Source organism: Piliocolobus tephrosceles, chromosome 5, assembly GCF_002776525.5.
Source record: "Piliocolobus tephrosceles isolate RC106 chromosome 5, ASM277652v3, whole genome shotgun sequence".
Classification (NCBI taxonomy): domain Eukaryota; kingdom Metazoa; phylum Chordata; class Mammalia; order Primates; family Cercopithecidae; genus Piliocolobus; species Piliocolobus tephrosceles.
In genome coordinates, this window is record NC_045438.1 from 10,860,447 (window position 1) to 10,885,795 (window position 25,349).

Here is a 25,349-nt window from a genome sequence, read left to right on the forward strand (position 1 = left end):
TGATGGCTTGCTCTTCTAATCTCAACATTTTGGGAGGCTGAGATGGGAGGATCACTTGAGCCCAGAAATTTGAGTCCAGCCTGGGCAAGATAGTGAAACCCCATCTCTACAAATTAGCAAATCATGGTGGTGCATTCCTGTTGTCCTAGTAGCTTGGGAGGCTGAGATGGGAGGATCATTTGAACCTGGAAGCTCAAGACTGCAGTGAGCCATAATCATACCACTGCACTTCAGCCTGGATGACAGTGAGACCCTGTCTCAAAAAAAAAAAAAAAAAAAAAAAAAAAATTGTAGGACAGATACTCTGGGACATTGGTCTGGGAAAAAAAATTTTATGGCCAAGACCTCAAAAGCACAGGCAACCAAAGCAAATAGACAAAAGGGACTGTGTAAACTAAAAAGCTTCTGCACAGCAAAGGAAACAACAGAGTAAAGAGACAGCCTACAGAATGAGAGAAAATATTTGCAAACTATTCATGAAATGAGACTAATATCCAAAATATATAAGGAACTCAACAAGAAAAAAAGTTTCATATCTGAATAGACATTTCTCGAAAGAAGCCATACAAATGGCCAGCAGATATATTTTTTAAATGCTCAACATCACTAATCATCAGGGAGATGCAAATCAAAACCACCACAAGCAATCATGTTACCCCAGTTAGAATGGCTGTTATGGAAAAGACAGTAACAAATGCTGGTGAGGATGCAAGGAAAAGGAAACTCTGATACACTGTTGGTGGGAATGTAAATTAGTACAGCCATTATGCAAAACAGTACGGAGGTTTCTCAAAAACCTAAAACTAGAACTACCATATGATACAGCAGTCCCACTGCTGGGTATTTATCCAAAGGAAAGGAAATCAATATATCAAAGATAGATACCTACACCACCATGTTTATTGCAGCACTATTTATAATAGCCAAGATACGGAATCATGACTTAAGTATACATCAGTGGATGAATGGATAAAGAAAATGTGATATATATATACACAATGGAATTCTGTTCTGCCTTATTTTTTATGAAAATGAAATTCTGTCATTTGCAGCCACATGGATAGAATTAAGATCATTATGTTAAATAAGCCAGGCCCAGAAAGACAAATATCACATGTTCTTACTGATGTGAGAACTAAAAAAAAGTTCACCTTTAGCCAGGAGTCATGATGCACCCCTCTAGTCCCAGCTACATGGAAGGCTGAGGCAGGAGGATTGTTTGAGTCTGGGAGATTGATTCCAGTCTGGGCAACATAGCAAGATGCCATCTCAAAAAAATAAATAAAAAGTAGAATGGTAGTTACTAGAGGCTGGGAAGGGTGTATGAGAAGGGTTCCAGGAAGATTTGAAGACAGACTGGTTAATGGATATAGACATACAATTAGACGAAATAAGTTCTAGTGTTTGATAGCATACAGGAGTGACTGTAGTTAACAACAATATATATTTCAAAATAACTAGAAGAGAAGATTTGAAATGTTCTCGACACAAATGATGAGTAATGTTCGGGCTGATGGACATCTTAAGTACCTTGATTTTGTCATTACAGGTTGTATACATGTATCAAAATACTACATGTGCCCCATAAATATGTACAAATATTATGTATCAATAAAAAGGGATCTGTAATTTATGAGTAATAATTTTTTTTTTTTTTTTTTTTTGAGACGGAGTCTCGCTCTGTATCCCAGGCTGGAGTGCAGTGGCCGGATCTCAGCTCACTGCAAGCTCCGCCTCCCGGGTTCACGCCATTCTCCTGCCTCAGCCTCCGGAGTAGCTGGGACTACAGGCGCCCACCACCTCGCCCAGCTAGTTTTTTTGTATTTTTTAGTAGAGACGGGGTTTCACCGTGTTAGCCAGGATGGGCTCGATCTCCTGACCTCGTGATCCGCCCGTCTCGGCCTCCCAAAGTGCTGGGATTACAGGCTTGAGCCACCGCGCCCGGCCAAGTAATAAAATTTTTTAAAGATCATTTACTGGCCAGGCCCTGTGGCTCCTGCCTGTAATCCCAGCACTTTGGGAGGCCGAGGTGGGTGGATCACGAGGGCAGGAGATCGAGACCATCCTGGCTGACATGGTGAAACTCTGTCTCTACTAAAAATACAAAATAAATTAGCCGGGCGTGGTGGCGGGTGCCTATAGTCCCAGCTACTCAGGAGACTGAGGCAGGAGAATGGCGTGAACCTGGGAGGTGGAGCTTGCAGTGAGCCAAGATTGTACCACTGCAGTCCAGCCTGGGCGACAGAGCGAGACTCCGTCTCAAAAAAAGACATTTACCTTCTAAAAAGTAATTGTATGAAAATTAAAAGTAGAATTATTCCTTTTACTTTTCTATTCCTAGGTAATACATTGTATGCAAGTGGATCCTGCAAGAATCATTTATCAAGAAATTCTCTTGCTGGTACTTTATTTCGGTGGGAACAAGATGAAATACCAAGGTTAGTTAATGTTGTAAAGGAAATGAAAATTTTACATATATCCTAGTTGTGATCAGAAATCAGTGGTTACCATGATTAAATTTTAACCTTTTATTGTGTTGGATCTTTTTAATCTATACACTTATCAAAAAAAAAAAAAAACCTTGACATTAGTGTGTTACAAGGAATAAATGATTTAAAACGCAGACCATGAAAATGTACCTAGTTATTACCTACTTAACAAAAGGAATACGAGGTAGATATTGTTATACTTTTCTGCAGCATTCATCTTCATTGTCCATTCTAATTTGATATCCTATAACTTGTAAAATAAATTTACATTTGTGATAAAATAGTAGTTTAAAACAAACATCTAAATATTTTTAATAAAAACTCCTAAAATTTATAAATATTAAATATGTAATAAATTATTTTGACATGTTGTTTTTGAATAATATAATATGTAATTTATTTGTTTCATTATTGATTAGACTTTTTTTGGAGACAGTATATTCCAAATGCTTGGATTTTTCTGTTTCAAAGCAGCTATGTATTTGCTTATGCAAATTTTTTACTCATACATTTTCTGTCTACTGGTGCTAATGTTTAATTAGCTCCTGTTCTGAATGTCTGAAGCAGTTTTGAAATAAGGGCAAGTTATAAATTTCTACTGTGAGATTATATTTTTTGATGTTATTGTTTCCCTCCTTTCTCTCAAATGTGCTACTTCTGCAATATTCATCCTTGACATTTATGACATGGTTATTTCAAATTACAAAACTTTTTTATATAAGAAAACTGTTGATCATAAACATTTTTAAATCTGTTCAATTTCTGTTAAGTTGTATAGATGAAGAGGACAATTCACATTTTGTTGTTGTCGAGACAAGGTCTTGCTCTGTTGGCCAGACCAGAGTTCAGTGGCACAATCTCAGCTCACTGCAACCACTGCCTTCTGGTCTCAAGTGATCCTCCCACCTTAGCCTCCCAAGTATCTAGGACTACAGGTGTGCAACACCATGCCTGGCTAATTTTTACAAATTTTTTGTAGAGATGAGGTCTTACTGTATTGCTCAGTCTCCCAAGTATCTGGGTCTACAGGTGTGCAACAGCATGCCTGACTAATTAAAAAATTTTTTTTGTAGAGATGAGTTCTCACTGTGTTGCTCAGGCTGGCCTCCCAAGCCAAAGTTGGGATCACATTCATGAGCCACCAAGCCCAGCTGACAATCTACATTAAGAAATATTTTTTTCTGAAAGAAAAAGGGATATATTATGATAGGTTGACTAATACACTCCTTCTCTATCAATGGTGAAAAGATATGTGTGTATGAGTGTCTAAATATATACCTGTGAGTACATATATACGTATATTATTTAAGTTGTAAAAATTCTATGGTTTAACAAACTAACAAAATATTCCATCAAAATTTCCTTTAAAATAGACAATGGAAAATGAAGTTTTGCTAACATGTTTTTCTTTAAACGTTAAAAAGTGTTTCAAGGCCAGGGCACAATAGCTTACACCTGTAATCCCAGCACTTTGGGAGGCCAAGGTGGGCAGATCACTTGAGGTCAGGAGTTCAAGAACAGCCTGGCCAACATGGTGAAACCCCTTCTCTACTAAAAATACAAAACTTAACTGTGCTTGATGGCACATGCTTGTAATCCCAGTTACTTGGGAGGCTGAGGCAGGAGAATCACTTGACCCGGGAGGTGGAGGTTGAGGTGAGCTGAGATCACACCACTGCACTCCAGCCTGGGCAACAGAGCGAGATTCCATCTCAAAAAAAAAAAAAAAAAAAAAACACCAAAGTGTTTCAAATAAAAAGTTAATGAAATGTGTCATCACCCACTTTGTAGTAAAATTATGGATCTCCCCTTTTCCACTTGATGTTCGTTTTTGTACAAGTCCTAAATTTTGGAATGAGTAAACTAGGAGCCACACTAGATGCTATCTCTTCATTCTGTTAAGTAGGGTCAATTATGTGGTATCTTCCTTATCTTCTCTTTTGGGGCACTGAAGAAAAGCAAATGCATTTGAGTCAAAGATCCTGAATGGGAAACAATCCTTTGTAGTTCTTATAAAAATTAATGACCTTGTGGTATCATTACTTTTCCTAGCTATGATCCCACTGTTGATCATTCATGTAGTTTATCAATTCTGTAGTTTTAAAGAATTTTAAAGTATTCCCCATCTCAGCAGTAGTTGAGGGCAGGAAGAATGGTGAATATCATTTGCCCATTTCTCAGTGTGCTCAGCTTCCCTTATCTCTTATTGCACGTTCTCCCTTGTTTTTTGAATACTGAAAAAGATGTCTCTAGGCAACCAATTTCATATGTGCATGGTTTTTTATGCATTCCTCTGTGGTTTTTATATTATCCTATCCCGTTCTGCACCGGGTATGACCGTATGCTAAAACGTTTTATATTCCTTTTATATAAAATATAATGAACCAAAATATATAGAATATACTTCACTGGGATCTTAATAGGGTTGTCAGTATGTGTTTTGTATTTTTCTCATCCTATTTTTCATTATATATGCACAAAGTATCAATTTTGTCATGAATAATTGTGTATTAATCAGGTTTTCTGGGTACCAGCTAAACATAAGATAATTGTATAAGTAAGAAAAATCTTAGAAAATTTGATCTCATGTAATTATTATGTTTTTTATATCCTTTAATTGCAGTTCTTTAATATTGGAAGGTGTTGAACCACAGAGTACATGTGAATTGGAAGTGGATGCTGTAGCAGCTGATATCTTAAATCGTCTGGACATTGAAGGTTCATAAACAATTATTCTTAATATATGTTTTTATTTTTTTAAATGAATGACCAGCCAGATGTGGTGGCTTACACCTGTAATCCCAGCACTTTGGGAGGCCAAGGTGGGTGGATCATGAGGTCATATCGAGACCATCCTGGCCAACATGGTGAAACCCCGTCTCTACTAAAATACAGAATAAATTAGCTGAGCGTGGTGGCGCACGCCTGTAGTCCCAGCTACTCGGGAGACTGTGGCAGGGGAATTGCTTGAGCCTGGGCGGCAGAGGTTGCAGTGAGCCAAGATTGCACCACTGCACTCCAGCCTGGTGACAGAGCAAGACTCTGTCTCAAAAAAAAAAAAAAAAAAAAAAATTAATGACCAAAGTAGAATAGAAAAAGTAGGAAAGAAAACTTTACAAAGGAACTAAGATATTATAGAAGGAGGATACAAAATGTTATGAAGATTGCTTCTATACTTCTGCTGAGATAGTAATTAATTTTTTGTTTATATTTTTGTCCAAATGACTATATTTGAATAGATACACTAAAATAAGTGTGACACTAAATAAAATTAGCTAATATAAAGCAATTTAATGTACTCTGCCTTTTAATTTCTTAATTTTCATATTATATATCAGCACGGGTACTCTTAGGTCTATTGACTATCATCAGATGTTTGAACTGTATTCACTTGCTGGATTTTGGGGAACCATTAGGAAGAAAGCTAAAAAAGGAGTAACATAATAAGGGTAGGTTGGGATAATTTGTCCACTTTATTACACAAAATATGTGATTGGTTTTTTTAAAGGCAGTATTTATTAAAGAAAAGTTTAGATTTTTTTAGGCATTTTTTTACTTTGACCCTGTAATATTGAAGTATTATTGTGATTACAGCTCAAATTGGTGGGAACCCTGGTCTACAGGCTATATGGGAAGATGAAAAGCAACGACGAAGAAACAGAAATGAAACTTCTCAAATTAGCCAACCTGAGTCACAAGGTATAAACCTAATAGTGCTTTGATTATTCTTGTAAACCAAATATTTTAATGGGAAAGTTTGTCATTGAGGTGTTCCTTTGACATTAGATTTTACTTTTCAAATGACCTTTTGTTTTGTATGTATTTTTCTTGTTGTCATTGCTGTACAGCCAGTATTTATCTTTACAGCTGTCTCCAAATTGTCACTTATTATCTCTCTCTCTGTAAGTTGACATTTTTACTATTCTTTGTTTTTAGTGTACCTTGTCCTCTTGCCTCACTTTTTTGTTTTCATTCTCTAGTATGTTCTAGCCCTCTGTATTTCCGAATGAGCTATAGAAAACTCACAGAAGATCATGAATTTCAACTTAGGAACACTGTTTAATACATTAAGCTTTGAAAATGTAGCCATTGAAATGCTGCCCACAGTTTATTTTCTCAGTATGTCATGTAAACTCTCACTTTGTTCATTATGTACAGCTCTAAAGAAATACTCATTACTAAATGGTGCCACATTCAAAAAGAATTTGTGGGGGTTCAGATAATACCATGGATACAACAGAATTTTAAAAATAAAGGTAAAAGAATGAAAGACATCATTCAAAAGACAGATACATTATTTCAAAACACAGCAGTAAGCCTATAGCAAAGTTCAATTAAAATTGTTGTATCTTAGGCACTAAAATGTTTTGATAAACTTTGAATGCCTTTTATACTTTTAAAAATAGAAATATATTTTATAAGGGGAATATTTTTAGTTTTAGGATACGATGTATTTATAGGTAGAGAACAGTTTTTCTGTTTCAGATTTAGATTATAATTATAGAACTTAATCTTGAACTGAGTTTAAATGCCTAATTTTGTAACTTTAGTAACAACCATTTCTCTTTTGTGTGATTCTATAGTAAGACTACAGTTAGGTTGTATTATATATATTTAGAGAAAGATAAGAAATTGCTACTATTTTTAAAGCTACTTTAGGAGAAAGGAAAATATTTCTTTCATTTGCTATCTACATTTTTTAATGCACTTTTAAAATTCAAAGATCACAGGTTTGTGCCAGCAACAGAAAGTGAAAAAAAATTTCAGAAGAGACTTCAGGAAATTCTCAAACAGAATGATTTCTCTGTGTAAGTGGTTATTTATTATAGATCTCAGAACTAATTTTATTCCTTTGTTATCTAGTCTGTTATAAAGGATATGTTTTAATTAAGCAGAACATTATCAAGATCTGTGGACTACAGTGATGGATCCCAGGAGTTCTCTGCTGAGTTAACATTGCACTCTGAGGTTCTGTCTCCTGAAATGCTTCAGTGTACACCAGCCAATATGGTAGAGGTTCACAAAGACAAAGAGTCAAGCAAAGGTAAGATTTGCTTTTCATGTATAAAGAAACTACTAGAACATATATCTAGCACTGAGATGTTAATATTTGATTGAGTTTGCTAGGGATTTTTTTCCCTATGAAATAAATATTGTGGATATAGCAAAAATGTTTCCCATTCTGTCACCCTTTCTGCATCTCTAAAGGTAAGCAGTATCCTGAAGTTAGTGCAAACTGTTACCATATATAATTTTTATATTTTCTTATAATGTTTGCCCACCATATATACCATTGTTTTAAGTTTTTAATTTTACATAAATGATGTTCTACTTGGCGTAGATGAAGCAACTTGCTTTTTTCAGTCAGCATTAGATTTTTAAGCAACTTGAGGTTTAATTTACATAGCATAAAATTCAGTCATTTTAAGTATATAATTCAGTGATTTATAGTAAATTTACAAAGTTGTGCAAACATGTCCACAATCCAATTTTAGAATGTTTCCATCAGTCCACAGGATCCCTTGCGTCCATTTGCAGTTATGCCTGTTTCTACCTCAAACCCCAAGTAACCACTAATAATACATGGGCCTTGTGTAGATACTGTGTATTATGTAAGTGAAACCATACAATATACAGTATTTTGTGTCTGACTTCTTTTACTTAGCATAATACTTTCAAGGTTTATACATGTTGTAGTATCTGTCAGTATGTATGGAGATACCACATTTTGTTAATCCATTTATCAGTTGATCAACATTTGAGGTGTTTTCACTTTTGACTGGTAAGAATAGTGCCGCTGGCCGGGTGCAGTGGCTCATGCCTGTAATCTCAGCAATTTGAGAGGCTGAGGCGGGCAGATCACCTGAGGTCAGGAGTTGGCAACCAGCCTGGCCAACATGGTGAAACTCTGTCTCTACTAAAAATACAAAAATTAGCCAGCCGTGGTGGTGCACACCTGTAATCCCAGCTACTCAAGGAGGCCAAGGCAAGAGAATGGCTTGAACCTGGGAGGTGGAGGTTGCAGTGAGCCAAGATCATGCCACTGCACTCCAGCCTGGGCGACAGAGCAAAATTCCATCTCAAAGACAAAAAACAAAAAAAAAAGTGCTGCTATAAGCAGTAAAGCATAAATTTTAGGATAAATATCATAAAAAGAGTTGTAAAATGATATAAATAGTAACAAACGAAACAGTGTAAGAATAAACTTCACTAAAAAGATTACCTCTGCCAAGCAAAAGAATTGCTAGGGCATGTGGTATATTTGTGTTTAATTTTAAAATAAACTCCCAAGCTGTTTTTAAAGTGACAGCAATGTTTTACTTTCCCACCAGTAATATAGGAGAGTTTCTCAGGCTCTCCATCCTCACTAACACTTGTTATTATCTGTCTTTTTTAATATAGTCATCCTAGTGTGTGAAATAGAATCTTACTGTGGTTTTAATTTTCATTACCCTCATTACTACTAATGTTGAGCATCTTTTATGTCAACATTATAGCTTTGAAATTTATCCTTGTTCATTCATTTTAGCTGCTGATGACTGTTCCATTTTAAGACTAAACAACAGTGTTACCTATTTCTCAACAAGTATTAGATGGTCTTTACTTTTGTACTTAGTGCTATATCTGTCTCCTTATGGCTATGTGCAGGAGTTTCTCTACCGAACACATGCAGAAGAGTGAGTTGCTGAATATTAGGGTGTATGCATTGTACTCTACCTAGATAGCATCTGTTCTAACAGTTTTTTTATAATGCAATTAGCTTATACATGGTTAGTAAACAAGACAATAGTAAAAGTTTTACTCAGAAGTCACATTGTATCATACGCAATTTTACTAGGCAAGCGAAGCCTCAACATTTGATAGCATCAAATAAGTATAAAATAATAGATGTAAAAGATTTGCCGCTCTGATTCTTTGAAATAGTGTGTCTGCATTTTAATCTGCATTTCCTAATTGCTAACAAATTTGAGCATCTTTAAAGGCCATTTGGGTTTCTCTGTGAATTATGTTATTTGCTCATTGTCTATTGAGTCATTTCTTTTTCTTATTTGTAGGAGTTCTTCATATTTTCTAGATATTAAGTCTTTGTTAGTTATACTTATTGTAGAGATATTTTCTCTCCATCTAGGCTTGTCTTGTAAAAATCTTCAAAAAAAATGTTAACTTCTTTTCCCCCCATTTTTAAAAATAAAAGGTTATCCTTGGAGTTCTACATGTCTTCAGTTTTAATGTCAAGTTTACCAATATTCCTTTATGGTTCAGTTTTGGTATGTGATTTATGAGACCTTCCCCACCCTGATGTAATGAAAATTTTCTCTTAAGTATTCATTTTAAGGCTTATATGTGCTTACAATTTGGTTTTTCATATTTAGGTCTTTAATGCATTTGAAATTTTACTTTTTACTTTTAATTTTTTGTTAGTTTTTTTGGGTACATAGTAGGCGTATATATTTATGGAGTACATGAGAGATCTTTATACAGGCATACAATGTAATCCCATCAGGATAAATGGGGTATCCATAACCTCAAGCATTTCTTTCTTTGTGTTACAAACATTCCAGTTATACTTTTAGTGATTTTTTAATGTACAATAGATTATTGTTGACTGTAGTGACCCTGTTGTGCTATCAAATAATAGATCTTATTCCTTCGATTTTTTTGTACTCATTAACCACCCCCACTTCCCCGCCCCACCCTACTACCCTTCCTAGCTTCTGGTAACCATCATTCTACTCTCTATCTCCATGAGTTCCATTGTTTTAATTATTAATTAGCCCCCATGAGTGAGTGAGAACATGCAGTTTGTCTTTCTGTGCCTGGCATATTTCACGTAACATAATGTCCTCCACTTCCATCCATGTTGTTGCAGATGGCATGATCTCATTCTTTTTATGGCTGAGTAGTACTCCATTGTGTAAATGTACCACATTTTCTTTATCCATTCATCTGTTGATGGACACTTAGATTGCTTCCAAATCTTGGCTGTTGTGAATAGGACTGTGATAAACATAGGAGTGCAGATATCTCTTCAACTTGACATACCAATTTCATTTCCTTTGGATAAATACTGAGTAGAGAGATTGCTGGATTATATGGTAGTTCTATCTTTAGTTTATTAAGGAACCTCCATACTGTTCTCCATAGTGGCTGTACTAATTTACATTTCTACCAGCAGTGTACGAGAGTTCCCTTTCCTCCACATCATTGCCAGCATTCATTATTACCTGTCTTTTGGATAAAAGCCATTTTTACTGGGGTGAGATGATTTCTCATTGTAATTTTGATTTGCATTTCTCTGATGATCAGTGATGTTGAGCACCTTTTCACCTGTTTGCCATTCGTATGTCTTCTTTTGAGAAATGTCTGTTCAGATCTTTTGCCCATTTTTTAATTGGATTATTAGATTTTTTACTATTGAGTTATATATATATATTTTGGTTATTAATTCCTTGTCAGATGGATAGTTTGCCGATATTTTCTCCCACTCTGTGGGTTGTCTCTTCACTTTGTTGATTGTTTCCTTTGCTGTGTAGAAGCTTTGTATAATAACTTGATATGATCCCATTTGTCTACTTTTGCTTTGATTGCCTGTGCTTTGGGAATATTTCCCAAAAAAATCTTTGCTCAGGCGAATATTCTAGAGAGTTTCCCCAATGTTTTCTTTTAGTAGTTTCATAGTTTGAGTCTTAGATTTAAGTCTTTAATTCATTTTGATTTGATTTCTGTATATGGTGAGAGATCAGGGTCTAGTTTTATTCTTCTGCATGTGGATATCCAGCGTTTTCTCAGCACCATTTACTTGAAAAAATTGTTCTTTCCCCCAAGGTATGTTCTTGGCACCTTCATCAAAAAAGAGTTCACTGTAGTTATGGATTTATTTCAGGGTTCTCTGTTCTATTGGCTTGTGTGCCTGTTTTTATGCCAGTATCGTGCTGTTTTGATTACTATTGCTCTGTAGTATAATTTGAAGTCAGGTAATATGACCTCCAGTTTTGTTCTTTTTACTCAGAGTGGCTTTGGTTATTTGGGGTCTTTGTGGTTCCATATAAATTTTAGGATTATTTTTTTCTATTTCTGTGAAGAATAACATTGGTATTTTGATAGGGATTGCATTGAATCTATAGATTGCTCTGGGTAGGTATGGACATTTTATCAGTATTGATTATTCCAGTCCATGAACTTGGAATATCTTTTTCATTTTTTGGTATCCTCTTCAATTTCTTGCATCAATATTTTATAGTTTTCATTGTAGGGATGTTTCACTTCTTTGGTTAAGTTTATTCCTAGGTATCTTATTTGTAGCTATTGTAAATGGGATTACATTCTTGATTTCTTGTTCAGATTGTTCACTGTTGGCATATAGAAATGCTACTGATTTTCATATGTTGATTTTCTATCTTGCAACTTCGCTGAATTTGTTTTTTAGTAGAGTCTGTAGGTTTTTCCAGATATAAGATCATATAATGATAATTTGACTTCTTCCTTTCCAATTTGGATGCAGTTTATTTATTCCTTTCTTTTGTCTGATTACTCTAACTAGGACTTCCAGTACTGTGTCGAATAACAGTGGTGAAACTAGGCATCCTTGTCTTGTTCCAGATCTTAGAGAACGGGCTTTCAGTTGTTCCCAGTGCTGTGAATGCACACCTGAAGTCAGCATGCCCCTGGATCTCACCCAAGGCCTGCAGCAAGTACTGCCTGAGTGTCACTTGTGTTTTCTCAAGGCCAAAGGGCTCTTTAGTGAGCAAGTGATGAACCCTGCCAGGTCTGAGTCCTTCCTTTCAAGGCAGCAGGTTCCCTTTTGGTCCAGGGCGTGATTAGAGTTGTCATCCAGGAGTTAGGGCCTGGAATATTTGTGTCACGACTCTACCTCCTTTACTGTGGCTGAGCTGGTATCCAAGTTGCAAGATAAAGTCCTCTTCGCTCTTCCCTCTCGTGTCCTCTCGTGGTAGGAAAGAGTCTTCTGGAGCTGTGAGTTGTGCTGCCTGGGACTGTGCGGGGTGGGGAAGGGGGGTCACAAGTAATTCCTTGGCTGCCCCAGCTACTCTCTCACTAGGTGTGTGTACCCCAAGTCTACTGGCTCCGAGCTCAGCACAGCACTGGGACTTGCCCAAGAATTGCAGTCCTTGTGGATAAGACTGCCTTTCAACTTTATTTAGGATCCCAAAGTGCTTTAGCCCATAGTAGTAAGGCTGGCTGCACCTCAGGTTCTGGACTGCTGGTATTGGGCAGTTTGCCTCTGGCTGGGGCTGGTCAAATCCTCTCCTCATGGGTGCTGGCTAAATTCTGTTCCATGTTGCTTTCCACTGTGACAGGGTAGCACTGAGTTCCAATGCAAAGCCCCACATTCACTGTGTTCTGTCTCTCCCAGGCACACAGATTTCTCTCTGTGTGCCACAAGACCACTGCCTGAGGGGTGGGAGGTGCTATCAACAATTCACAACTGTCTTTTCTACCCTCTTTGCTGTCTCTTTTCTTGATATGTTGTTAAAACCAAGTACTGTGATTGCTCTCCTGATTTTTTATTCTAATGAAGATGCTTGCTTGTGTGAATAGTTCAGTTTGGTGTTCCTACAGGGGACAGCAATTGCTGGAGGGTTCTATATGGCCATGTAGACTACTATTTTTTGATATCATGAAAATATAATGAATGTGATATATAATGAAAGCTTTCTGAGAAATATATAATGTAAAATGAATTTTTTAATTGCTTAACCATTTCTTTGTATTTTTATAGCACTTAAAAACTATTTCTGCCCAGTTACGACAATGAAATGGGAAACCGCAACTACAGTTCACAAACAGGCATGAAAAACCAGCACATACCCCATTAGGAATTACTCTAAGCTCTTTATTTTTTATGCATTCAGAAGAGAGTCCAGTACACATGTGTCAAATAATGAGCACTGTCAATTTTTTTTCTTAGAAGAGTTGAAAAACATTTATTCTAAATTTGTTGTTTTTGAACCATAAAGTATAAAGAATTTTAGTATTCAATAAGATAGTTTATCTTTCCTTTTCACTTTATATATTTAAATATGCAGTGATTTTTATCAGAGTAGTATAACTACACACATTAAGTAGGATTAAAGAGGTTATAAATATTTGGTGATTTATAGATTCAGTGTTTGATTTGATGAATCCATGTGACTGGTTTAATATTTCTGTGGCTTTTTATTATGTTTTTATTTGGCATGCGTCATTAACATTTTGAAATTTAAAATAGGTTTATATGGTAATGCTTCCAAATTTACACAAATTCTAAATGATAAATTTTGGATTTAGGCCGTTGCTTTAATTTTTTAATTCTTTGTCAAATTAAGGTCACACTAGACACAAAGTAGAAGAAGCTCTTATTAATGAAGAAGCAATTTTGAACCTCATGGAAAATAGTCAGACTTTTCAGCCTTTGACCCAAAGACTGAGTGAGTCACCTGTTTTCAGTAAGTAACAGTGCTACCATAAATATTCAGTATTGTAATTCAGAGAAAATGTGTGTTGTGAAGAGGTATTTTTTGTATTGACTTGAAGAGGTAAATGTTGCATGTTCAATAAGCACTCTACTGAATATGAAAATGAAACCTTGCATTAAATCAAGTAGCTTTGCCTTTTTTCTATACAGCTTAAAAAACTTTGTGAAAGAAAATAGTTTTTTTTTAACTGTACTTTGATTCAGGGAAAACCGTATTAGTTTAGAAGGAGAATGCATTTATTTTGAATTAATATTTTGCAAAGTTCAGTACATTACTAAAACAGAATAAGTGGTTCTTTCTTGGTGAGTATCACAGATTTCACTAGAGGAAACATGGGTGGCTAGGGCTGCGGTCCCAGCCTCCTCATCTCGATGGCCAGGGCTGCACTCAACCAGTCCTTCAGCAGCCTCCCCTTGAGCGGTATCTCAGACTTCTTGCAGCCACTGCCAGCCTTCCCTGGCAAAGCCTTCCAACTAGGGGCTGACAGTGCTGAGCTGTCCCCATGGCCAAGACCCTGTGCAGTCCCAGGGAGCCCTGACTGGAGCACACAACAATGTTATTTTAATGATGTCCCTAAATTACTCTAATGCAGGTGGTCCAAGGATCAACTTTGATAGGAGAGCTACCTCAACACCTGAGCCTTTGTACCAGCTGTATTCTTTCAGCCTGTGCCAGTATCTATGATGTTATTTTATTCTAAGTGATCTGAATTGTTGGATTATTAAGAAAACAGGCCGGGCGCGGTGGCTCACGCCTGTAATCCCAGCACTTTGGGAGGCCGAGGCAGGCGGATCACGAGGTCAGGAGATCGAGACCGTCCTGGCTAACACGATGAAACCCCGTCTCTACTAAAAGTGCAAAAAATTAGCTGGCCTTGATGGCAGGTGCCTGTAGTCCCAGCTACTTGGGAGGCTGAGGCAGGAGAATGGCATGAACCCAGGAGGCGGAGCTTGCAGTGAGCCGAGATCCGCCACTGCACTCCAACTCCAGCCTGGGCGACAGAGTGAGACTCCGTGTCAAAAAAAAAAGAAAACTTAAGTTATTTGTTGGTGATTATTGTACTTGTTTTATAGTGGACAGTAGTCCTGATGAGGCTCTGGTACATCTTCTTGCTGGTTTGGAAAGTGATGGATATCGGGGGGAAAGAAATAGGATGCCGTCACCGTGTCGCTCCTTTGGAAATAATAAATATCCCCAAAATAGTGATGATGAAGAAAATGAACCACAGATTGAAAAAGAGGAAATGGAGCTTAGTTTGGTGATGTCCCAGAGATGGGACAGCAATATTGAAGAACATTGTGCCAAAAAGAGGTAATTTTTTAGTTATTTCAGTTGTTTTATTAACTTTTATCATTATTGTCCTTCCATCAGAAATTACTTGTTACTGTTGTTCAGTGTATAAAATACCTTATGAACTAAATTGGTGTTTTAAAATTCCCTTTTAATGATTTGTTTTTCATGTGGCATATACTCCATATTCCAAGCAAAATAAAGTTCTGCTACATTTTAAAAGATTAACCTAACTTTTAGAAGTTATCCATTTATATACACAGTATTAACATATGTGAGTGATAAATGGGGCAAAATTGGAGTGCCTTCTTATCTTAGAACTAGACAAAAAGAATGCTCTGTGATAGCTGAACTGTTGTTGAGTATCAGAGCAACAGTGCACTGAAGACAGGGTATGACTTTGGGGTCTGATTAGACTAAGGGAACTAAGGTTAAAAACAAATAAATAAAAGACTGAGAAGCAAACACTGGTGTTGTGGTTTGTTTCTCAAAATCAGGGAATAAGTTGGTGTTGTGGTTTTCTAAATCAGTCTCTGTGAACTTGATTGGTTTGAGTCTGCCCTTTAGTTATATGCCCTGTGTATGGAAAAATCTAGGCCTGTGAGCCTGAAAGACTGAGTATGCCTCTCCTTTAAACTTCTGTAGGCTAGATTAGAACTTTTTAAGTCTGTGTTTGAAATTTTCAACCCCAAAGCCATCACTGAAAGGTGAAAGAAGTTAATCCATAAATTCAGGGTTTACATGTATATGACACAAGTTTTGATTTTTCTGTTTAATAAATCAGATATAGAAATCTCCAGATGTGATGTTAAATTCTTTCCTCTAACATTGTCACTGCTCTAATAATAGGCATTGTCGATCCTATGATTAAATTTATGCTTATATGTTGATTGGCTGAACCAATTTGGTGAAAACCATGCCCACTTTAACCTTGGGAAAACAAACCTAAACATTTTGTACACATTATTAGAGAGAGACTGAATAGTAGAAGCATAGTGTCTAGAAAATGATTTAGTTAATTCTACTCTTTTTTTTTTTTTTTTCTACTCTTTATATTGGATATTATATTCTGTGCTGATTACCATATTTTAAGAATACTGAAAAAGGAAAGGGAAGAGGAAGAAAACTAGAAGGATCTGTAAGCATTGTCACTTTTGAAGAACTTTTGAATGCAGACTGTTTGATCTAATTAGAATTACAAGATGAATGAGAAATGCCTTTTTGTATTTTAAAGATTATCATGTGGAAAATGGCATCAACCTGCTGTGTATAGCTACAGAGAACAAAATAGGAACCGTGTATGGAAGTTGAAAGAGTTTGTGTATTACAAGAAGACAACTATTAACAATTAAAGCTATTAACAATGGAAAGATTGCCCTGTGAGACAGCAAGCCCCTTATATAGATTATGTAAGAACAGAGATTGCCTCAGGTTCATTAAAAAATCAGGTTTTTGCATTAGGTAGAAAGTTGGACTAGACCTCTGATACCTCTTTCAGCTCTTAAGGGAGTGATTTTTATGATAAATTGTGATTTACAAAGGCTTAATGGAAAAAGAGTTCCAGTATAATATAATAAAATAATAATAATTTCAAATTGTTGAGATTAGTGAAAGAAAAAATTGGATATGGATAGGAAAAAGTTTGCCCATTCAATTAAAAGGGAAAGCATCAAGTTAATATCAATATGAGATGAAACTTAAAGAAACTGGACTTCACTGTCCCTCTGAATTTCTCAGTAACCCTACTTTATAGTTAATTGTCAGATTGACTGAACACCTTTACTACTTCCTGTTCCCTCTCTCTTCTTCAATATTTTCTCTTCAGCCCTGACCTCAATGCCCCTTCACTCATCTCTTTATTCTTATTTCTTGCAATTCGGAATGCAGGAATTGTGGTGTATTTCAGCTCACATGAAAGAGATTATAAAGTGTAATTATTATAATTCTTTGTAAGTTGCTATAGTGAGACATGTTAATAAAGCAAAGTAAATATGCTTTTCTAGAAGTTACAATTTTCAGGTTTTTTTATTGTTTTACTATAGAGTAACTTAGATACATTATTATCATTAACTTACATTATTATAGAGTTAACTTAGATACATGATTTGCATCTGAGATGGTCTTTTCTAATGATCATGGTCACTAGTGAATTTTAATATTCTCCAGATCACTGTGCAGAGATACCCACAGAAGTTCAACTGAAGATGATGACTCATCTTCAGAAGAAGAAATGGAATGGAGTGATAACAGTTTGCTTCTAGCCAATCTTTCTATACCTCAGTTAGATGGAACTGCAGATGAAAATAGTGGTAAGTAAACAAGTCTACCATGAGAAATTGATTATTTAGGATCTAAAAATATATTTGATTTTGAGGTCAGGTGCTCTGGCTCACACCTGTAATCCCAGCATTCTGGGAGTCCAAGGTGAATCACTTGAATTCAGGAGTTCGAGACCAGCCTAGGCACCATAGTGGGACTCTGTCTCTAAAAAACTAAAAAAAAAATTAGGCCAGCATAATGGTGCATGCCTGTAGTCCCAGCTACTCAGGAGGCTGAGGTGGGAGGCTTACTTGAGCCCAAGAGTTTGAGGCTGCAGTGAGCTGTGATTGCTCCATAGCATTCCAGCCTAGGCAACAGAGCAAGACCCTGCCTCCAAAAAAAAAAAATAAATAAATAAATATGATTTTGAAACTTTAATCATACTTTCTATTGATTTTGAAACTGTAATCATACTTTCTATATAGTTGGCTAAGTGAGGCTATAGTGATGTTTTGTCCTTCAGGATTTTTTTCTTTTGAAAGAATGTAGATACATGGTTTGTTTCTCATTTCTAAAAGGTTATAACATTTGATGATCACTGATTTCAAGCTTTGAAAACTTTAATGTTTGTTGTATAAGTAGAATAATAAACTAAAAAATATGCTCAGTTTATTTGAAGTGATACTGTTAAGCATATTACTTTATGAACATTTTTAAAGTGACAGTATTTTTCCCTTATTCCCCAAAGGCACTAAATAGTAATATAATCTATTTCTGATCAATTGAATACGTATTTAAAATGATGACTCATAATTGTAAATATATTTAGATTGAGTCATTAATGATAAACATTACCTTTTTGTTAAGATAGCCATTTTAAACATGCAAACTTAATTTTATGTAATTTTTTTCATAGTGATAGCATTAATATCTTGGCGTGGGAAAATGTCTTAAAAATTAAGAGTAAAATGAAATAAACTGTTTTTCCCTCCTCATTTCAGACAATCCATTGAACAACGAAAATTCTAGAACCCACTCTTCTGTAATTGCAACAAGCAAGCTATCAGTTAAACCCTCCATCTTTCACAAAGATGCTGCTACGTTAGAACCCTCATCTTCTGCTAAGATTACCTTTCAGTGTAAACACACAAGTGCCCTTTCTTCCCATGTTTTGAACAAGGAAGATTTAATTGAAGACCTTTCACAGACAAATAAAAATATGGAAAAAGGTCTAGATAATTCAGTCACTTCTTTTACAAACGAAAGCACTTACTCTATGAAATACCCTGGATCTTTAAGCAGTACTGTTCATTCAGAAAATTCTCATAAAGAGAATAGTAAGAAAGAGATCCTCCCAGTGTCTTCCTGTGAAAGTAGTATTTTTGATTATGAAGAAGATATTCCAACTGTTACAAGACAAGTACCAAGTAGAAAATATACAAACATTAGAAAAATCGAAAAGGATTCCCCTTTTATACATATGCACCGTCACCCTAATGAGAATACATTGGGCAAAAATTCTTTCAACTTTTCTGACTTGAATCATTCAAAAAATAAAGTGTCCTCTGAAGGAAATGAAAAAGGAAACAGCACAACTCTGAGTAGTTTATTCCCTTCATCATTTACTGAAAATTGTGAATTGCTGTCATGCTCAGGGGAGAATAGAACTATGGTACATTCTCTTAACAGCACTGCTGATGAAAGTGGACTAAATAAACTTAAAATTAGGTATGAAGAATTTCAAGAACATAAAACAGAAAAGCCAAGCCTCAGCCAGCAAGCAGCACACTATATGTTTTTTCCCAGTGTTGTTCTTTCTAACTGTCTTACAAGACCACAGAAACTGTCTCCTGTCACATATAAATTACAACCTGGCAATAAACCATCCCGGTTAAAATTGAATAAAAAGAAACTTGCAGGTCATCAGGAGACTTTTACCAAAAGTAGTGAGACTGGATCCACAAAAGATAATAGTATACAAAATAATCCTTGTAATAGTAATCCTGAGAAGGATAGTGCATTCACCAGTGATTTAACTAAAACTTCTCGTGGAGCTTTTGAAAATAAAACACCCACAGATGGTTTTATAGACTGTCACTTTGGAGATGGAACGTTAGAAACTGAGCAGTCCTTTGGACTATATGGAAATAAATACACACTTAGAGCCAAACGCAAGGTAAATTATGAGACTGAAGATAGTGAGTCGAGTTTTGTAACACACAACTCAAAAATTAGTCTACCTCATCCCATGGAAATTGGTGAAAGTTTAGATGGAACTCTCAAATCTCGAAAACGAAGAAAAATGTCTAAAAAGCTGCCTCCTGTCATCATAAAGTATATTATTATTAATAGATTTAGAGGGAGAAAAAATATGCTTGTGAAGCTAGGAAAAATAGATGCTAAAGAAAAACAAGTAATATTAACAGAAGAAAAAATGGAACTATATAAAAAGCTTGCACCTTTGAAGGACTTTTGGCCAAAAGTTCCCGACTCCCCTGCAACCAAATATCCCATTTATCCACTAACACCAAAGAAAAGTCACAGAAGAAAGTCAAAACATAAGTCTGCTAAGAAAAAAACTGGTAAGCAACAAAGGACAAATAATGAAAATATTAAAAGAACTTTGTCTTTCAGGAAAAAACGGTCACATGCTATTCTTTCTCCTCCCTCACCATCTTACAATGCTGAAACCGAAGATTGTGACTTGAATTATAGTGATGTTATGTCTAAACTAGGTTTTCTTTCTGAGAGAAGCACAAGTCCCATAAATTCTTCTCCACCTCGCTGCTGGTCTCCCACAGATCCAAGAGCTGAAGAAATCATGGCTGCTGCAGAAAAAGAGGCAATGCTTTTTAAGGGTCCTAATGTATATAATAAGACTGTTAATTCTCGTATAGGAAAAAATAGTCGCGCAAGAGCACAGGTTAAGAAATCAAAAGCAAAGCTTGTTAATCCCTCTGTAGTTACTAAGAAAAGGAACAAACGAAATCAGACAAGTAAACTAGTAGATGATGGAAAAAAGAAACCGAGAGCAAAACAAAAAACAAATGTGAAAGGTACGTCGAGAAAGCATGTAACACTTAAGGATGAAAAAATCAAATCTCAGCTTGGTGCTGAAGTTAAGTTTGTACTGAAACACCAGAATGTGTCTGAATTTGCAAGTAGTTCTGGAGGCGCTCAACTACTTTTTAAACAGAAAGATATGCCACTAATGGGCTCTGCTGTAGATCATCCCCTTTCTGCTCCCCTACCCACTGGAATTAATGCACAACAGAAGTTATCTGGCTGCTTTTCTTCTTTCTTAGAAAGCAAGAAGTCTGTAGATGTGCAGACATTCCCCAGTTCACGAGATGATTTGCATCCATCAGTTGTTTGTAATTCTATAGGACCTGGAATCTCAAAAATTAATGTTCAAAGACCTCATAATCAAAGTGCTATGTTTACTCTAAAGGAATCAACCTTAATTCAGAAAAATGTATTTGACCTTTCCAACCATTTGTCTCAGGTAGCACAGAATACACAGATATCTTCGGGTATGTCTTCAAAGATAGAAGATAATGCAAATAATATACAAAAAAACTATTTGTCATCAATTGGAAAGTTAAGCGAATATCGCAATTCCCTAGAATCAAAGCTGGACCAAACATATACCCCTAATTTTTTGCATTGCAAAGATAGTCAGCAGCAGATTGTGTGCATAGCGGAGCAGTCAAAGCACAGTGAAACTTGTTCTCCGGGAAATGCAACTTCAGATGAAAGCCAAATGCCTAATAATTGCTTTGTAACTTCCTTGAGAAGTCCAATCAAACAAATAGCATGGGAGCAAAAGCAAAGGGGCTTTATTTTAGATATGTCAAATTTTAAACCTGAAAGAGTAAAACAGAGGTCATTATCAGAAGCAATTTCACAAACCAAAGCACTTTCTCAGTGTAAAAATCGAAATGTGTCAACACCTTCAGCATTTGGTGAAGGACAGTCTGGACTGGCAGTTCTAAAAGAATTGTTACAAAAAAGACAGCAGAAAGCACAAAATGCAAATATTATACAAGACCCATTATCTAATAAACATCAACCAAATAAAAATATTTCTGGTTCTCTTGAACATAACAAAGCAAATAAACGGACACGAGCGGTAACATCCCCAAGAAAACCTCGAACTCCCAGAAGTACAAAACCGAAAGAAAAAATCCCCAAACTTCTCAAAGTAGACTCTTTAAATTTACAAAACTCTAGCCAGTTGGATAACTCCGTATCAGATGATAGTCCCATCTTCTTTTCAGATCCAGGTTTTGAAAGTTGTTATTCACTTGAAGATAGTTTATCTCCTGAACATAATTATAATTTTGATATTAACACAATAGGGCAGACTGGATTTTGTAGCTTTTACTCTGGAAGTCAGTTTGTCCCAGCTGATCAGAATTTGCCTCAGAAGTTCCTAAGTGATGCTGTTCAGGATCTTTTTCCAGGACAAGCTATAGAAAAAAATGAGTTTTTAAGTCATGACAACCAGAAATGTGAAGAAGACAAGCATCATACCACGGACTCAGCCTCATGGATTAGATCTGGTACTTTAAGTCCTGAAATTTTTGAGAAATCATCCATAGATAGCATTGAGAATCATCGCCACAACCAGTGGAAAAATAGCTTTCATCCTCTAACAACTCGGTCTAACTCAATAATGGATTCTTTCTGTGTTCAGCAGGCAGAAGACTGTCTAAATGAAAAATCTAGATTGAATAGGAGTTCAGTAAGCAAAGAAGTGTTTCTTAGCCTCCCACAGCCAAACAATTCAGACTGGATTCAAGGTCATACCAGAAAAGAAATGGGACAGTCTCTTGACTCAGCGAATACCTCTTTTACTGCAATACTCTCCTCCCCTGATGGTGAACTTGTGGACATGGCCTGTGAAGATTTAGAACTGTATGTTTCAAGAAACAATGATATGTTGACCCCAACTCCTGATAGTTCACCAAGATCTGCTAGTTCTCCTTCACAATCTAAAAATGGCAGTTTCACCCCACGAACTGCTCACATTCTGAAACCACTTATGTCCCCACCAAGTAGGGAAGAAATTATGGCAACTTTGTTGGATCATGACCTTTCAGAGACTATTTACCAGGAACCATTTTGCAGTAATCCTTCTGATGTACCAGAAAAGCCCAGGTAATCAGTGTTATTTTTTCCCTTGGGTCACTCTGAATTACTATGATATATAAAATTACACTATAGGGATTGAAAAAAAAGAATATAATGTGTATATATAAAGAATATAACATTTGATTACCTGATTACTAGTTTTTTGTGATACTGTATTTTTTAGTATATCATTGTGGAAAGTATTTCTGATTACAGACTTACTAAGAAAATTCAAAAATTAACTGGATGGTTACATCTGGAGAAGTTTATTTAAGTTGACTTGGATCTACCATTATTTAACACTGTGTCTTCATTAAAGATTAGAGGTGCTCACTCTAAAGATGTCATGATACTTTAAAAGAATTACAGTGATCATTGTTTAAATGGTATTTAATTTTTAAATGTTAAACTTTTATACCATTTTAAAAGAACTTCATTTTCAAGTGTTTTGAAAATGAGCATATATGTATTTTAAGTATTCCTCTGATATATCTCTAAATGAAGATCATTTTAAGTTGTTTCTATTATAAACCACTTTTCATGTGGTTTCAGTATCTTGCATTATATTGTTATTATAGTTTATGTAGTTATTAGCAAATGGACTTTGGTTTCCATTCCCCTTTAAGAATTTTTTCAGGTGGCCAGGTATGGTGGTGTGCACCTGTAATCCTGGCACTTTGGGAGGCCAAGGTGGGAGGATCGCTTGAGCACAGGAGTTTGCGAGCAGCCCAGGCAAAAAAGTGAGACTCTGTCTCTACAAAAAATTAGACTGGGCACAGTGGCTCAAGCCTGTAATCCCAGCACTTTGGGAGGCCGAGGTGGGCAGATCACCTGAGGTCAGGAGTTCAAGACCAGCCTGGCCAACATGGTGAAACCCTGTCTCTACTAAAAATACAAAAATTAGCTGGCCATGGTGGCAGGCGCCTGTAATCCTAACTACTCAGGAGGCTGAGACAGGAGAGTCACTTGAACCCAGGAGGTGGAGGTTGCAGTGAGCCGAGATCATGCCACTGCACTTTGTTGCCTGGGCAACAAAGAGTGAAACTCCATCTCAAAAAAAAAAAAAAAAAAAAATAAGCTGGGCATGGTGGCATGCACCTGTGGTCCCAGCTACTCAGGAGGCTAAGGAAGGAGAATCACTGGAGCCCAGGATGTCAAGGCTGCAGTGAGCTGTGTTCACACCACTGCATTCCAGCTTGGGCAATAGAATGAGACTTTATCTCAGAAAAAAATCTCTTCAGGGAATTGATAGACAAACGTGAGCACATGCACACACGCGGCAAATAGCAAAATAGAAATCACAGTAGTGGTTTATTTATCTGTAGTTGAGTAATTGTGTACCACTTTCATCGCCAAGTTAGGACATAACTGATAAAAGCTAAATTGGGTAACGTGGCTTAATCCAGAAAGTCTGAATGATGGTTATTGTTCCTGCCCCTGTGTCCATGATCTCATATACTTAACCAGTTGCAGAGCAGGCAGTTCATTTCAACCACCCCTTCAGAAGCAGAAGAGGATGGCTGGAACTGCTAAGGCAGGCCCTGCCTTAGTCTAAATCTTGGAAAGAGATATGAAGAGCAGCAGAGGCCACACTGCATGTATGCACTGACCTGTGGCAGCACCATGTTCCTGACTCCAGTGGAAAAAAAAAAAGAAAGATACAATATGAATATTACACATTTATTGAAAGCCATAGAAAGTACCACACCAAGAACGAACCCAAATACAGTCTGTGGACTTTGGGCAATTATGATGTGTCAACATAGGTTCATTGATTGTAACACATGTACCACTCTGGTAGGAGATGGTGATAATGAGGGAGGGCATGTATGTGTGGGTGCACAAGGAGTATATGGGAACCTCTGTACGTTCCTTTCAATTTGGCTGTCAACCTAAAGCTGTTAAAATATCTTTAAAAAAACACGACAGTGAATGCCAGGCTTTTACCCAGCAGATTCACAGTAATTCCTATAGGAATCCATTGTAAAAAGGGGTGAGAGTGTGAAATGATGGATATGTTAATTTGTTTCACGGTAAGAACCATTTTACTATATACTATATCATATTTTATACCTTAAATATACACGATAAAAGTTTATTTTTTTAATAAAGGGGTGAGAAAATGTTATCCTCAGAAATGTAGAATAGAAGTTCTCTCCTGTAATGACTTGAAGTGAAGGGTAGAAATGTTCACCTCCCAGCGCCTTTTCAACACAGTTTTGTTTAGTACCCACATGGAACTCTTTATTTCACTGCTGGGGCATATGAAGTCTGTTCCTTAAACATTAGTTTCCATCATTTTGGGGACTTTGGTGTTATCAGTAGTGATTATGGTATATTTACTTTTAGTTACCAAACTTACGTGCTAGTCATTATGTTTGTGTTGTCCAACTTTGACACTTGTCCTACAGCTAAAATAAAAAATAATCATTTTTGAAAAATATTTTTTAAAATATGAAACTGTAGGCCGGGCACAGTGGCTCGCGCCTGTAATCCCAGCACTGTGGGAGACCAAGGCAGGCGGATCACGAGGTCCAGAGATCGAGACCATCCTGGCCAACATGGTGAAACCCCATCTCTACTAAAAGTGCAAAAATTAGCTGACCATGGTGGCATGTGCCTGTAATCCCTACTCGAGAGACTGAGGCAGGAGAATCACTTGAACCAGGGAGTCAGAGGTTGCAGTGAGCTGAGATCGCGC

The 25,349-nt window shown here is 36.4% G+C and overlaps 1 protein-coding gene across 4 annotated transcripts in view; it reads left to right on the plus strand.

Annotated features, from left to right (window-relative positions):
- The window catches only part of REV3L (REV3 like, DNA directed polymerase zeta catalytic subunit), a 171,358-nt gene that overhangs the window by 87,107 nt on the left and 58,902 nt on the right, over nt 1–25,349 (plus strand). For all 4 annotated transcript variants that reach the window (XM_026456416.1, XM_023219060.2, XM_026456417.1 and 1 more), the window contains 9 exons: nt 2,342–2,438; nt 5,113–5,207; nt 6,084–6,188; nt 7,213–7,297; nt 7,385–7,533; nt 13,814–13,933; nt 15,037–15,274; nt 17,420–17,562; nt 18,514–22,675. In XM_026456416.1, coding sequence (XP_026312201.1) covers nt 2,342–2,438; nt 5,113–5,207; nt 6,084–6,188; nt 7,213–7,297; nt 7,385–7,533; nt 13,814–13,933; nt 15,037–15,274; nt 17,420–17,562; nt 18,514–22,675 — 5,194 coding nt within the window. The remainder of the gene's footprint in view (nt 1–2,341; nt 2,439–5,112; nt 5,208–6,083; nt 6,189–7,212; nt 7,298–7,384; nt 7,534–13,813; nt 13,934–15,036; nt 15,275–17,419; nt 17,563–18,513; nt 22,676–25,349) is intronic.